General features: G+C 38.1%; 1 protein-coding gene across 1 annotated transcript; it reads left to right on the top strand.

Annotated features, from left to right (window-relative positions):
• The first annotated feature begins 1,393 nt into the window (after positions 1–1,393).
• On the top strand, positions 1,394–5,569 carry mns1 (meiosis-specific nuclear structural 1). Its single transcript, XM_026937437.3, has 10 exons — positions 1,394–1,526; positions 2,770–2,994; positions 3,087–3,214; positions 3,300–3,402; positions 3,505–3,734; positions 3,924–4,140; positions 4,301–4,408; positions 4,593–4,850; positions 5,018–5,143; positions 5,229–5,569. The coding sequence occupies exons 1-10, from the start codon at positions 1,524–1,526 to the stop codon at positions 5,340–5,342; spliced, it is 1,512 nt and encodes a 503-aa protein (XP_026793238.2). The 5' UTR covers positions 1,394–1,523; the 3' UTR covers positions 5,343–5,569.
• Positions 5,570–13,331: the final 7,762 nt, after the last annotated feature.

The raw sequence follows: 13,331 nt of genomic DNA, 5'->3' as shown, positions 1-13,331 counted from the left end.
TATTGTCTGTTTATGCTTAGGATAGATTAGCAGTGCAATTCATCAGTTAAAGAGCCAGTATCTTATTACACTCAGGCATTTTGGATTATTTTTGGCTGTTATTATGGCATTTTGTTATTGTTCTTCTCTGCCTCTCCAACTCACAGCCGGTTTTCCTTGATTAACACTACACTCACCATGGATCACCATAGATTAATAAAGAACCACAAACAGACTGTACTGAGACCATTGCTAGAGGTACTTTCACATACGCATGGTGTAGTTTGTTTAAATAAAAACCCTGGTGTGTTTTCTCCCTCTGTGCTGTTCTTTAGGCAGGTGAGACACAGTGATCAGCCTGGGTGCAAACCAAAATAACCGGTCTGAGAGCATCTGAGTGAGTTGGTCTCAGTCCGGTTCCAAGTGAACTCTAGAGCAGACTGAAAGTGGTTTGACTCTGAATCAGCAGGAAGTGAACCAAACATGCCATTTAGCAAACTGAGCCAAAAATCTCCATGCTTGGCTGATTTTTGTGATTTCTGCAAATGTGGCATAGGTTTACCTTGTCCATCACCACATTTCTGACCAATGAATGAAAGAGATTTACAAGTACATGATCAGGTCTACGTCCCTCAGCCATATTGTTTGTCTATTATGTACAGTCTTACTAACTTCCAACTGGCACATTATCCATCCATCCATTTTCCTACATGGGGTCGCAGGGAGCCTGGAGTCTATCCCAGGGAACTCAGGGCACAAGGTGGGGGACAACCAGGACAGCGTGCCAACCCATCACACACTGTGGACACTTTGTGGACACACATTCACACACTGTGGACAATTTGGGAATGCCAGTCAGCCTACAATGCATGTCTTTGAACAGGGGAGGAAACCGGAGTACCCGGAGGAAACCCCTGAAGCACAAGAACATGCACTCTCCACACACACACACACACACACACACACACACACACAGGGCAGAGGAGGGCTTCGAACCCTCAACCCTGGAGGTGCAAGGCAAATGTGCTAACCACATATGTGAAGGTTCAAGACATGAAGATCTTTTGTACATGATTCTTTGCAGTACCTTTTGTACTATGTGAAGCCAGTAGTTCAATGAAAATGGAAGATAATATGGTTTTGGTAGGTTTCATCATACGTGATTATATTTTAATTGAAGAAAATGTACCTCAGTTGTTGAGATTATAAACACGCTCAATCACAAGGACTCCTGGTTATAAATCAGGTGATAAACCCCAGAAAGGGCTTTTTGGCGTCTTCGGGAGGAGTGGAAATGAACAGCAGTGTAAATATGGCGCTGTTTATTCACACCAATGAAAACCGCACACACACTTTTGCCTTGACCAATTACTGTCGAGTTTACTGGCAAGTAGGGCCGTTCTAGGTTTCCATGGCAACGACTTACAAACAAATGTGGAAAACAGAATGGTGGTAGGTGTCTGGCGGTTTGTCGGTAACTTTAGCGAAGCTTTTCTGCTCCACACACGACTGCACTGACCCGAGTGAAGAAGCCTTCAACTAGCATGGTAAATAACACTCTCTCATATAAAATAATTCTCATTTTTAACTGGTTCATGAGTTTTGAATTGACTGCAAATGTTCACGATAGGTTAGCTTACATGCTAGGTAGTTTGTAGCTTTGGTAGATGTTAGCTTTTTTTTAGCATAAAAAAAAATTCAGTTAAAATGCTAGAAATGCTGTAGATTGGCTGTGAGTTTTGGTCAGGCAACGATATCGCATAACATCGCGATATTTGACGATATGTAGTCTTGATGGTAATAAACACACTGTTAACAGCTAGATAAACAGCAGCTCTTCTCTGAATGAACACTCAGTAAATAAAGCTTCTCTTATGTGAACATGGCAGAGGGCAGCACAACACGGGTCATTTTTATGAGGCTGGTGAATGAACACAAATTTATCTATTAATCCAACGACGAAAACAAAGATTTTTTTACGCATGCGCAGTCTAAGGCGGAACAGAAGGTGGTAATGACTAGCTGCTCAGTTTAGTAGTCACGGATTTCATGTAATCTGGATTATGTAATCTGATTTAAAAAGTCCTCAAATTCTTGTAATCAGTCTAGAATACAGGGAATAAAACTAGTAACGAGATTACTGTTTACATTAGTGATTTCTATGAATTAATTCATCTTCAGTAAGCACCTTATTCTGGTGGATCTGAAGTAAATCTGAACCACTGATGTAGAGTACAATATCATTTGAAGCAAAGTTTAATTTAGATGGAGGAAAATATGTTCAGGACTAAAGTGTTGGTTTTATTATCTAGTCGTGGTTATGTTTTTTCATGTATTTAAAAAAAACGGTGAAAAGTTGAATTATTTATTGAAATGTATCTTACTGATTGATTAAATAAAACTATTTTTATTAAGCCTTTAGATTATTCTACATAGAAGGATCTTTCATAGAAAAATTATTCATAATAAAAAAAAAGGCAGATTAGATGAAGTCGAACAGTAACACTAGGTATGCATCCATGTGTTGTTATGTTTTTCAAAAGTTTATTAATTAAGGAACTGTACCTCAGCTGTTGATAGGGGAAAACTTGTAAAACTCAGAACATACACACATGGCCAATCACATGGATCCTTGGATAATTCAAAATAAATCAATTCAAATCAGCACCTTTTAGCCTCTCAACTTAAAATGGTGTGCACATCTATTGTTTTTAATGAAAGGCTGGACTTCATTAAGCATCGTCATTGTTTCTTGTGACTTTGTTGGTTTACTTTGCTGTTAATCTCCAGGCTGCCATGAGCCAGCGGCGCAGCATGTCACACAGCTTGCACGAGCGAGCGCTCGCAGAACTCAGGCGACAGGAGGAGAGACGTGAGGATCAGAGCAGACGTGTGGCCAAAGAGAAGCAGATTCAGGCCAACCTCAAGAACGAAGAGAGAGTCGAGATGAAAAGGTATCTGCGCAAGATTCAAGACGAGGAGTACGAGAGACAAATGGAGGAAGCTTACTTGAAGGTTTGGTATCATCTTTTTTTGTATGAGCAATCAGCATATACTGTAGTTTTTTTTTTTCTGAATGTAGGCTTTATTCCACTTTGTTTTCATAGGCAGAGCAGGACAGGGTGTACAAGGAGAAGCTATTGGAGCAAGAGGAGAGGATGGCGAAAGAACTGGCTCGCATAAGTTATGAGAAAACGCGAGATGAGAAGTTGAGGCAGTACATCAAAGAAAACAGGTGCACAGTGGTGAATAAGTACAGCATGAAATTTGTCGTTCTGTGTAGTTCATTTATCATTTACATACACTGTATTAATGTTTAGTGTGGAGATTCGCGAGTTAGAGGCAAAGCTGAAGTCTGCTTACCTAAACAAAGCAAGAGCAGCACAGATAGCTGAGAAGGAGGCCATGAGGTACGAGGCCATGGTGAGTGTGAACTTTCTGAATTACATCAGAAGTCCTTAAAATACGAAAGCAACATTTGAAACAGCAGACGTGACCTACTTTTTCTGACATGTTGTATTACAGAAGGAACAAGCTGATCTTGCACGCAGGATGAAGAGTGAGCAGGAGCAAGCAGCCATAGAGCAGGAGAAGCAGGAGCAGAGGCGCTATGAGGAACTGGTTCGCTATCAGCAGGAACTGGAGAAGCAGCTGGAGGAGAAGGAGAGGAAGAGACAGGAGTCGTATGAGGAGTTCCTCAAGGAGAAACTCATGGTGGATGAAATTGTGCGGAAGATATATGAGGAGGATCGCATGTGAGATTATGTTTAGATGATGTTTCTTTTTCTGTATATTTACATTTTCCAACAAATATTATAATATTTTTGAATATTCTTCTCTTACTGGCTGATTCACTGGGATTTCTAGTTAGTTTATTAAATTATCACATATGATGGCTTTTGTTGTGGATTTTTGTTCTTACTTGGGAGTGTTTTGTTTTCCAGGAAGCATGAACTCCGGCTTGAAATGGTCAAAGCCACACAGCGATACGTTCAGGAGTTCAGAAAGCAGCAGGCCGAGTGGAGGCGTCTGGAGCGAGAGAAAATGGAGGAGGAGAACAGGCGCATTTTGGAGTACGCCAAATACCAGGAGAGGAGAGAAGAGGACAGGATGGCTAGTGCAAGACAGAGAGAGACAGCTAAAGAGAACCTTCACAAGTTGGTGGGTGACCTTTCTAATTAAAGTTTAACGTTTCAGTGTTAGGATATGTTATTACAGACCACAACATTTTAACCCTCAAGCTTGTCAGTAAACACTCTGTGCTTAGAAATGCAGATTAGTGATGAATGAATTCTGGATAAATCCTTTGTTTTCCCTTTAGCTGACGGAGAAGATTGAAATGGAACAGAGGCATCGCCAGGAGATGGAGCGTGTCCGTGAGGAGCTCTATCTTGAGGAGCAAGCAGAGGCTGCCAGACAGAAAGAAATTGTGAGAATCTGTCTTTCAACTCCACTAAAAAGCAAAGCCATGTATCAATTTACTCAAGTCTGTCAATTTAAAAGATCTGATTCTGCTAATGTAAAGTAATCCTACTAAAGGACACATCTTTAACCAAAACCGCATCTTTCTAAAGCTTCTCTTCTTTTTGTCTTCTTTTTTTTTTTAATCACAGGAGGAGATGGAGCGGAGAATCCGGCAGAGGCTGGAGCTGCAGCAGACGTGCCAGGAACAGCTGGCCTTCAAACAGCTGCGCCTTCAGGCTGAGAAGGAGGAGGAGGAAGCTTTCAGGCTCACAATGCTGGCCAAGTTTGCTGAAGACGACCGCATTGAGCAGATGAACGCTCAGAAGCGGCGCATGAAGCAGCAGGAGCACAAACGCGCTGTGGAGAAGCTAATAGAGGAGAGGAGGCAGAAGCACCTGGCTGAAAAGGTGAGGCTTAAATCACACATGGGCTACTAGATCTGCTTCTGCATTTCTACAGAGATGTAATCCCTGCTTGTGTGATGTGTAGCGTGATTATTGATATATTTTAGATATTTTTAAGAAAGCGTGATGTGTTAGAGGGATGTGTTTATCTGTAATGAATCTGTGTATAGGAGCGAGAGGCAGAGGAGCAAGCGATGGAACAGGAGAGAGAAACTCAGCGCCGACAGATCATCGAGGAGGAGAGACTGAAGCTCCTCAAGCTCCACGCTACAAAGCTGTTGGGGCACCTACCAAAGGTAAAGAGACCACGCAATCTCTTTATTATAAGTTTTAGCAGTTTATGACAACTGTGACTAATTTTTTTGTTGTTTTTGTTTTCAGGGCATTTTCAGGGAGGATGATTTGGAGCATTTTGATGAAGACTTCAGGAGCAGTTTGCGCAAACGTCAGGCTGACACTTTCTCCGAGGAGGGCTTTGGAGAGGATGAGCAATAACTCATATCTGCTTGTGACCACTAGATGGCAGACGTGATTGAGTGTTTGTCGTTTATTTCAATTGATAGTTCTAAATATTCAAACCAGCTTTTTACATGTTTAAAAACCCATACATCAGTTGGATAAACTGTTCAAACCTTAATTACAAAAACATTTAAACAACAACCTGAAGCAGGATGCTTATATTTGAAATCATTTTACTTATTTAAAAACAACACTGAAATCAACTCTGGTGAGATTGATCTTATTCTTTGAGGAAATTTTTTTTTCTGAGGGATTTTTTTTTTAATGATTTGATATATATTTCTGAGACCACCTTCAATAAACCAGTGCAATATTTTAAAATTATATAGAGTACATTTCACTACACATTCCAGGAGAAGAAAATGAGAAAGTGACTAGGGAATACGATAAGCATATAGGGATCTTCTACTTGTGTCCAGTAAGGTGCTGCTATTAGCGGTGCTTTTTTTTTTTTTTTTTTTTTTGGTCCAGGGAGCTTAGTATTAAAAATATGCATTCTGACTTCTGACTTGTTTCCTCTTCAAACATTCATAAGCTTTGTAAATAGGTTCACAGTAAGTTAGTACAGTAAGTAATCAGACAGTTTAGAGCTTCTGCTTATAACTTTACTTGCAATATAGCAAGCAAATAAGTAAGGAATAAAACACAATTTGCTGATGATTACAATTTTTTATTTATTAGTGACTGAAACGTCATACTTTTAACTGTGATTGTTGAACGAAATGTTGTGGAACATCCACAAGACACGTTAATTCCTGTTATCACTTAGGTTATAGCAGGAGTTCCCTGATCAGCCTGTCTTTTTTTTCTTCTTTCTCACAAAATAAAATCCTGCAAAGTCCTCTGAAGACTCTCCCATGGCAGAGAACGTCCTGAATGTTAAGCTCTGACACTGGAGACTCATTCCATAAATAAACATCACCTTACAGAAAACATCGCCATATCATATTATACATTTTGTTTTTGTTAAAGAACAACGCATTATTTCAATCTGTTTATTATTAAACTTAGGTTATGTGGCATGTCCATGATACAGCTGTATGCAAAAGTTTGGGCATTATTTTTAAAAAATTACATTAAATAAATCTACATAATTGATTTTTGAAGTGAAAAGAAGTAAACAACTGCTGCAGCAAGCTATTTTAAAAATAAAATTTTCTGCAAACATTAATGCACAGTTACTTTATATTTGATTAACTAAAAACATGCAAGAAGTAATTGTGGCATGTGCAAAATTTTGGACACCCTTCTTGTTGTAAAGTCTCAGAACCTAATTAACTTTTTAGGCCTTAACTGACTCATTAACACTCATTAGGTTAATAACCATTTTAGAACATAATCGATTCCATTACTCCTCAAACCTTGTCACAGTCCCCTTGAAAATACACTATATTACCAAAAGTATTCGGTCACCCATCCAAATGATCAGAATCAGGTGTCCTAATCACTTGGCCTGGGCACAGGTGTATAAAATCAAGCACTTAGGCATGCAGACTGTTTTTACAAACATTTGTGAAAGAATGGGCCGCTCTCAGGAGCTCAGTGAATTCCAGCGTGGAACTGTCATAGGATGCCACCTGTGCAACAAATCCAGTTGTGAAATTTCCTCGCTCCTAAATATTCCACAGTCAACTGTCAGCTTTATCATAACAAAATGGAAGAGTTTGGGAACAACAGCAACTCTGCCACGAAGTGGTAGGCCACGTAAACTGATGGAGAGGGGTCAGCATATGCTGAAGCGCATAGTGCAAAGAGGCCGTCGACTTTCTTCACAGTCAATTGCTACAGAGCTCCAAACTTCATGTGACCTTCAGATTAGCCCAAGTACAGTACGCAGAGAGCTTCATGGAATGGGTTTCCATGGCCGAGCAGCTGCATCCAAGCCACACATCACCAAGTGCAATGCAAAGCGTCGGATGCAGTGGTGTAAAGCACGCCGCCACTGGACTCTAGAGCAGTGGAGACGCGTTCTCTGGAGTGATGAATCACGCTTTTCCATCTGGCAATCTGATGGACGAGTCTGGGTTTGAAGGTTGCCAGGAGTACATTTCAGACTGCATTGTGCCGAGTGTGAAATTTGGTGGAGGAGGAATTATGGTGTGGGGTTGTTTTTCAGGAGTTGGGCTTGGCCCCTTAGTTCCAGTGAAAGGAACTTTGAATGCTTCAGGATACCAAAACATTTTGGACAATTCCATGCTCCCAACCTTGTGGGAACAGTTTGGAGCGGGCCCCTTCCTCTTCCAACATGACTGTGCACCAGTGCACAAAGCAAGGTCCATAAAGACATGGATGACAGAGTCTGGTGTGGATGAACTTGACTGGCCTGCACAGAGTCCTGACCTGAACCCGATAGAACACCTTTGGGATGAATTAGAGCGGAGACTGAGAGCCAGGCCTTCTCGACCAACATCAGTGTGTGACCTCACCAATGCGCTTTTGGAAGAATGGTCAAAAATTCCTATAAACACACTCCTCAACCTTGTGGACAGCCTTCCCAGAAGAGTTGAAGCTGTAATAGCTGCAAAAGGTGGACCGACATCATATTGAACCCTATGGGTTAGGAATGGGATGGCACTTAAGTTCATATGTGAGTCAAGGCAGGTGACCGAATACTTTTGGTAATATAGTGTATGTAGGTAGATCTTAAACATGCCGTGCATGCAAGATGGCTCAGGAATTTTTCAGAACCAAAAGTGTTCTGCAAGGAAAAGTGAAAATTCACTAAACAAGAACAGAAAGACTCCTGGCTACAAGTGTGATATCTGCTAAAGGGGGTGTTATTAAAAATCTTTAACAGGCACACAATGAAATACTTGAGCAAAAATATTTTTATTTACTATTTGAATCACAATTAAAAAAAATTCTTTTTTTTTTAAATTCACCCTATAGATTAAGAGTTATGTGTGTCTAGCGGCTGGTTAATGAATTTTGAGTGTAAACTTTTCCAAATGCTTAGCTCTCCCACACAATAGACAGGATGAGACCTTCTATAAGACTACCGCCTTCTATCAAAACAAACAAACAAACATACATCAAAATAAAATATACTGCATATCCCATACACATAGTTGGAAACTTTATCCTACATATTTTAGTAAAAAATCTCACAAAAGTTTAACCCTTAGCCACTCAGTTTGTGAGCTTACTTAATTTGTTGCTCATTCTTTTTGTTAAATATGGGAAATAAACCCCGTGATTAATGAGTGAGGGTTTCTCTTTTATTGATATGTTTTTGATGCATCATCTTTTTGATAACCATTGTAAAACAACACGTTATCTTGATAAAACCTTATACTTGTGAAATTGCTGATAAATCTAGCTCACAGCTGACTGACAGCAGGCAATGAACTCCTGCTAAGTCACTTCAGTTTAGTGACTAAGTAACCGTGTGGTAACACAAGTTTTAATCCAACTCATACAAATATACAGGGGCATGACTGTAATATTATACCTTCAAGAGTGGAAAGTCAAAAACAAGGTATGTGTTTTATCTTTTTACTAACTTTTGATCATTTTGCTCAGTAACTTTAGTGTGAATGAGTAGTGCTGGTGATATCAACGTTCAGTTTTCATGCCAATTCCAAAGCTGTATTTCAAATACCGAAAGCCCCCCTTGTAGATGTATCATGTCAAAAAGACTCACTGTAATCCCTTAAGATAAAGAGAAAAGTTGGAGACGAATTTATGAACACTATATTTTAGAATTATAATTATATCTGTGTGTAATTGTGTGGTTGAGCCCCGTGTTAAAGGGTTAAGTACTGAGTTAGTAGGCTTTCCGAGGTTTTGCACATCACAAGTACTATTTTTTTCTATTTTTGTAGGTTTATCAAATCTAAAGGGTTGTTGAGTCAGGAGTGCTCAAACAAGTCCCTCTGAATGAACTGTTATTAACTGTTATTAATAACGTATTACCAAACGCACATTTTTTTTTTTTTTTTTTTGCCTTGCAGCTGGGACTACTTTCAGCACCTCCTGACCAATCTGATTTGAGAATTTAACAGCACTGTTGTATAAACATTCATAATAATTAAATTGTCTGACTTCTTAAGAACATTATTTGCTTCTATAGAAGTCAGTACTCATAAGTTAGATATACCCAGAGGAACACCGGTTAACCTTCTTCCAAAAGTGAACACAGCTCTGCTGCTTGACTGACTTTGAGTAGGAGCAGGTTCATGATCATCACAGAATCTAATCAGATGTGATGGTTTGTGCACAGCCTTTGAGCCTTGAGCATCCTGTCAGCTGTCAGTCATACCTAGCTTTATAGACACTGTCTGAATTCTATTAAGAGATGCCGGGTTCCTCTGCAAATATTTTCTGTTTTCGTCTGCGTTGATGTTTCTGCATCATGTCAGGTCCTTCCAGGGTCTATGTCTAAACCAGACCTGTTCATATGGAAAAAATAAACCAAAAAATGGGGGAAGAAATGTGTTCTTCCTCTGTAAAAAAAAATAAATAAATAAATAAAGATTGCAGGTCAGTTGCAGCTTGGTGTTTCAGTCAGGCCATTTCTTCATGTCATTCATGCAGGAGTTATAGAGATGACAGCTGAGACAGTTGACAGATGAGACACATACAGAATACTGACACACAAATTCACACCCCAGAAGCCTATATAAACACTCAGAGCCACTGGAAAGTCTTTTAGCCATAAATGACACCTAAAGTTATATCTTCTCAATCATTATACAATATATAATGATTGAGAAGATATAACTTTAGGTGTCATTTATGTTTAAGCAACACATAGAATAATAATGTGGTTTCCAAAGGTCAATAAAAAAAGAAAATAATGTGAACTTTTTATTAGTCCTTACTGTGCCAAGCATTGACTCAGATGTGATTCAGCCCTACTCTGGGAATTAGTGTTTCCTCTACATTTCCAAGACATTTTATAAACTTGCTAAGGGAAATGTTCATTGTAGGTATCACAAAGTGGGTTCTGGTAAATGACTGAATGCTTCAAACTTGGAACAAATCAAGTCTCTCAAGCAAAGCCCACTGAACACACCAAGACTTAATTCAAGCTGACATTGTTTTCCATTGCAGTGTTTCTTTGACTTACCTGAGAAGACAGATGACAATGATGCGTATAGGAATGACCAGGGGTTACACTGAGGGATCACCAGAGACCCTTCTGAGATATTACATAAATTTAAATGCGACTTACTAAACCGCTCTCTTGCAGTGTGCTTCTGTGCATCTGATTTTTGTGGTACATTGCAACAGTAATGTGAATGTTAATGGCTCAGACTCCAGAACAAAAGTAGATTAGAAAACAGAACATTATACTCAAATCATATTAACTTTACATAGAGAGTAAGACAGACTCCACAGTCAGTGTAATTATCACATCATACATCTACTTGCATTTGCATCTTACATGCAATACATCTGTTGTATTATATACAGTATGTTTATCTGTATTGTGAAGGTTGAATTTCCTAGTTATATTCAATCCATTTATAGCATAAAGAGTATATTTAAATCCAAATTAAATCAATTTTATGAAGACATATAATCCGTTCAGAATGTCATAATCTTTAGTGCTAATAGTTATAGTTATTTATATATTTATAGTTTATATAAAATAGTTTTTTTTTTAATTATACTTACATTTCTGTTTTAACTTTTTGTGAAATCTAAGTCTGTATCTTTCTGGCTTTCTGTTCAGCTGCCTTTTTATTTGAACCATTAACTTTGTAACTATATAAACTATACATCCAATATACACTATCTATTTTTTAATTATACTTTTAATTTATACCACATATTCTGTGTATATATGTATGTATATATATATGTGTGTGTGTGTGTGTATAAATGGTCAAATGGTGTATGTTAAGACTTTAATATAGTTTAATATTAAAAAAAATCAAAATCAAATGTTTGCATCTGCATTTCTGAATATAAGTGACGTATACTCATGTCTATGTTTCCTCTGATTTATCAGTTATAAAACTCTGCCAAATTTCATATAATGCCTTCTGTAAATCATATCTGAAGACATAGAGGATCAAGACAACCTTTTGCTTCTGCTTCTTTTCAAACTATTTTAAAGAATTGTATAGCTCAATTATAACAGGATATGCTAAATGCAGAATACTAATGTAATTACTGTTATATTAAAAATATACATTTGTGTGAAATATTTGCACCTGAATTAATGATGTATGATCTTTAAGGCTTTTCTTTTCATCTAGATGAATTTATTTGTATGAAGTTGACTCATACACTTAGCGAGTGTGTATTATATTCTTGGTAGCCTATATAGGCCTATAATATTAGATCACATTGCTTTGTATTACATTACATTTATTATTAACATTATAAAATCTGGGGATTTTGTTTGTCATATTCTGAGGAAACCCTTATAAATTGGCTGTTATTCCCCTAATAATCAGGTGCAAACATGCTTTATTTCCAGCCCTGTAGGTGTTTTACATCAATGAAGCAGAGACATTGGAGCATTAGGAAGGAGTGGCAGTGTGGGAATGTTGGAATAAAATATAAGCCTTGGGTTGGTGTTGAGTTTACAACAGCGACTCATTATAGCACACTTTTGGCGTGATTACTGCAGGGGCGAGCTTGTAAAATGCCATTGCTCACAACTACCAGATGATTATTATTATTATTAATACATTAACGCATGCTTTAATTACTTTCCATCTTCGCCCACTGGAACAACTTAGCTGAGCAGGATTCAGTCTGAATTTACTCCTCAGCAGGTTTGATCGGGGGTTTCCTGTAAAGAGTGACAAACAAATACCTGTCCTTCACCACAAACCCATTACAGCTTGTGGTCCTGTTTGATTATGTGCTTTTTTGCCATCAGTCTTTCAGTAGGCGTTTTGTCCGGCGAGGTCACTGGTGAAGTTCACTGATCCACACCATGCCATGGAAAAACAGTGATGAGACATGACTAAAATAAAATAAATGTACCTGCTAACAAATGCCAAGGTCTGTCAATGTGTGCGATGGTCCGTAAAGTGCCTTCATGTCCTCCTCCATATCCTCATTTCAGAATGAATATCTTTAATACGTAGAAATTTTATTTAGTTCAATGTGTTCATACAATACTAGAATCTGTTGATGATGAGCTTTTTGATGATGATGATGAGGAGGCGGAACAGGATTTCTAAAATCTTGATATTTAAATTTATTAATGCCATGAATAAACCTTTTATTTATTAATGCCAAACCATTAATAAGCCTAAACCAATGAAAATATGTCTCAAATTCCACACCATTATAATAGCTTTAGTCAGTTTTAGCTTCCAATAAATTATATAAACATTTTTTTCTTCACATGTAGATAGTCAGCACCTTGAGAATTTTATGAGGTATGATGTGTTGGGGTATTTGTATTATTAATAACAAAAAAGCTTATATACTGTGGAATTTCTAAATTCACCTTACTATAATTAGGCATACAAATAAAAAATGCCAAGTTTTATCCTATATAAGGGATTTTTCTTGGAGGAAAAAGCCATTAGGTCACCCTGCTCAAGTATATAATGATCATATCAACCAATTACAAATTCTATATTTCATTAATCATATCAGCATGGGCTGCTTGTGTTATTTGCCCTAGGTATTTTACTAACTAATGGAAATGTGCTATACCTAATGGCAGTTTTTGTGTACCTCAGTGAGGAGGAAAATGCTTTCTTTTTTCTTCTAAGAGTCACTATTTAAATAGTTGCTGCAGAAGGCGTTACAGAAATAAATCAAACAGCCACCATCTTCAGGTGTTAAACTCTAAAGGTTTATGTAAAAGCATTTTCCAAAGAAACATTTTATTACCTTATTATTCTAATGAGTACCATGTCGGATTAATTAGCCTACACCACTCGATGACGCTTCTTGATCGTTATTTTCCAAGTCCTTTCCCAGTTCTTTACTCAGCACATGGTGTGAGTCGCGTGCACGCGCATGCGCGCACCTGCCCCCCATCCA

Source organism: Pangasianodon hypophthalmus, chromosome 25 (genome assembly GCF_027358585.1).
Source record: "Pangasianodon hypophthalmus isolate fPanHyp1 chromosome 25, fPanHyp1.pri, whole genome shotgun sequence".
NCBI classification, from domain to species: Eukaryota; Metazoa; Chordata; class Actinopteri; order Siluriformes; family Pangasiidae; genus Pangasianodon; species Pangasianodon hypophthalmus.
This window is presented reverse-complemented; position numbering and strand designations above follow the sequence as displayed.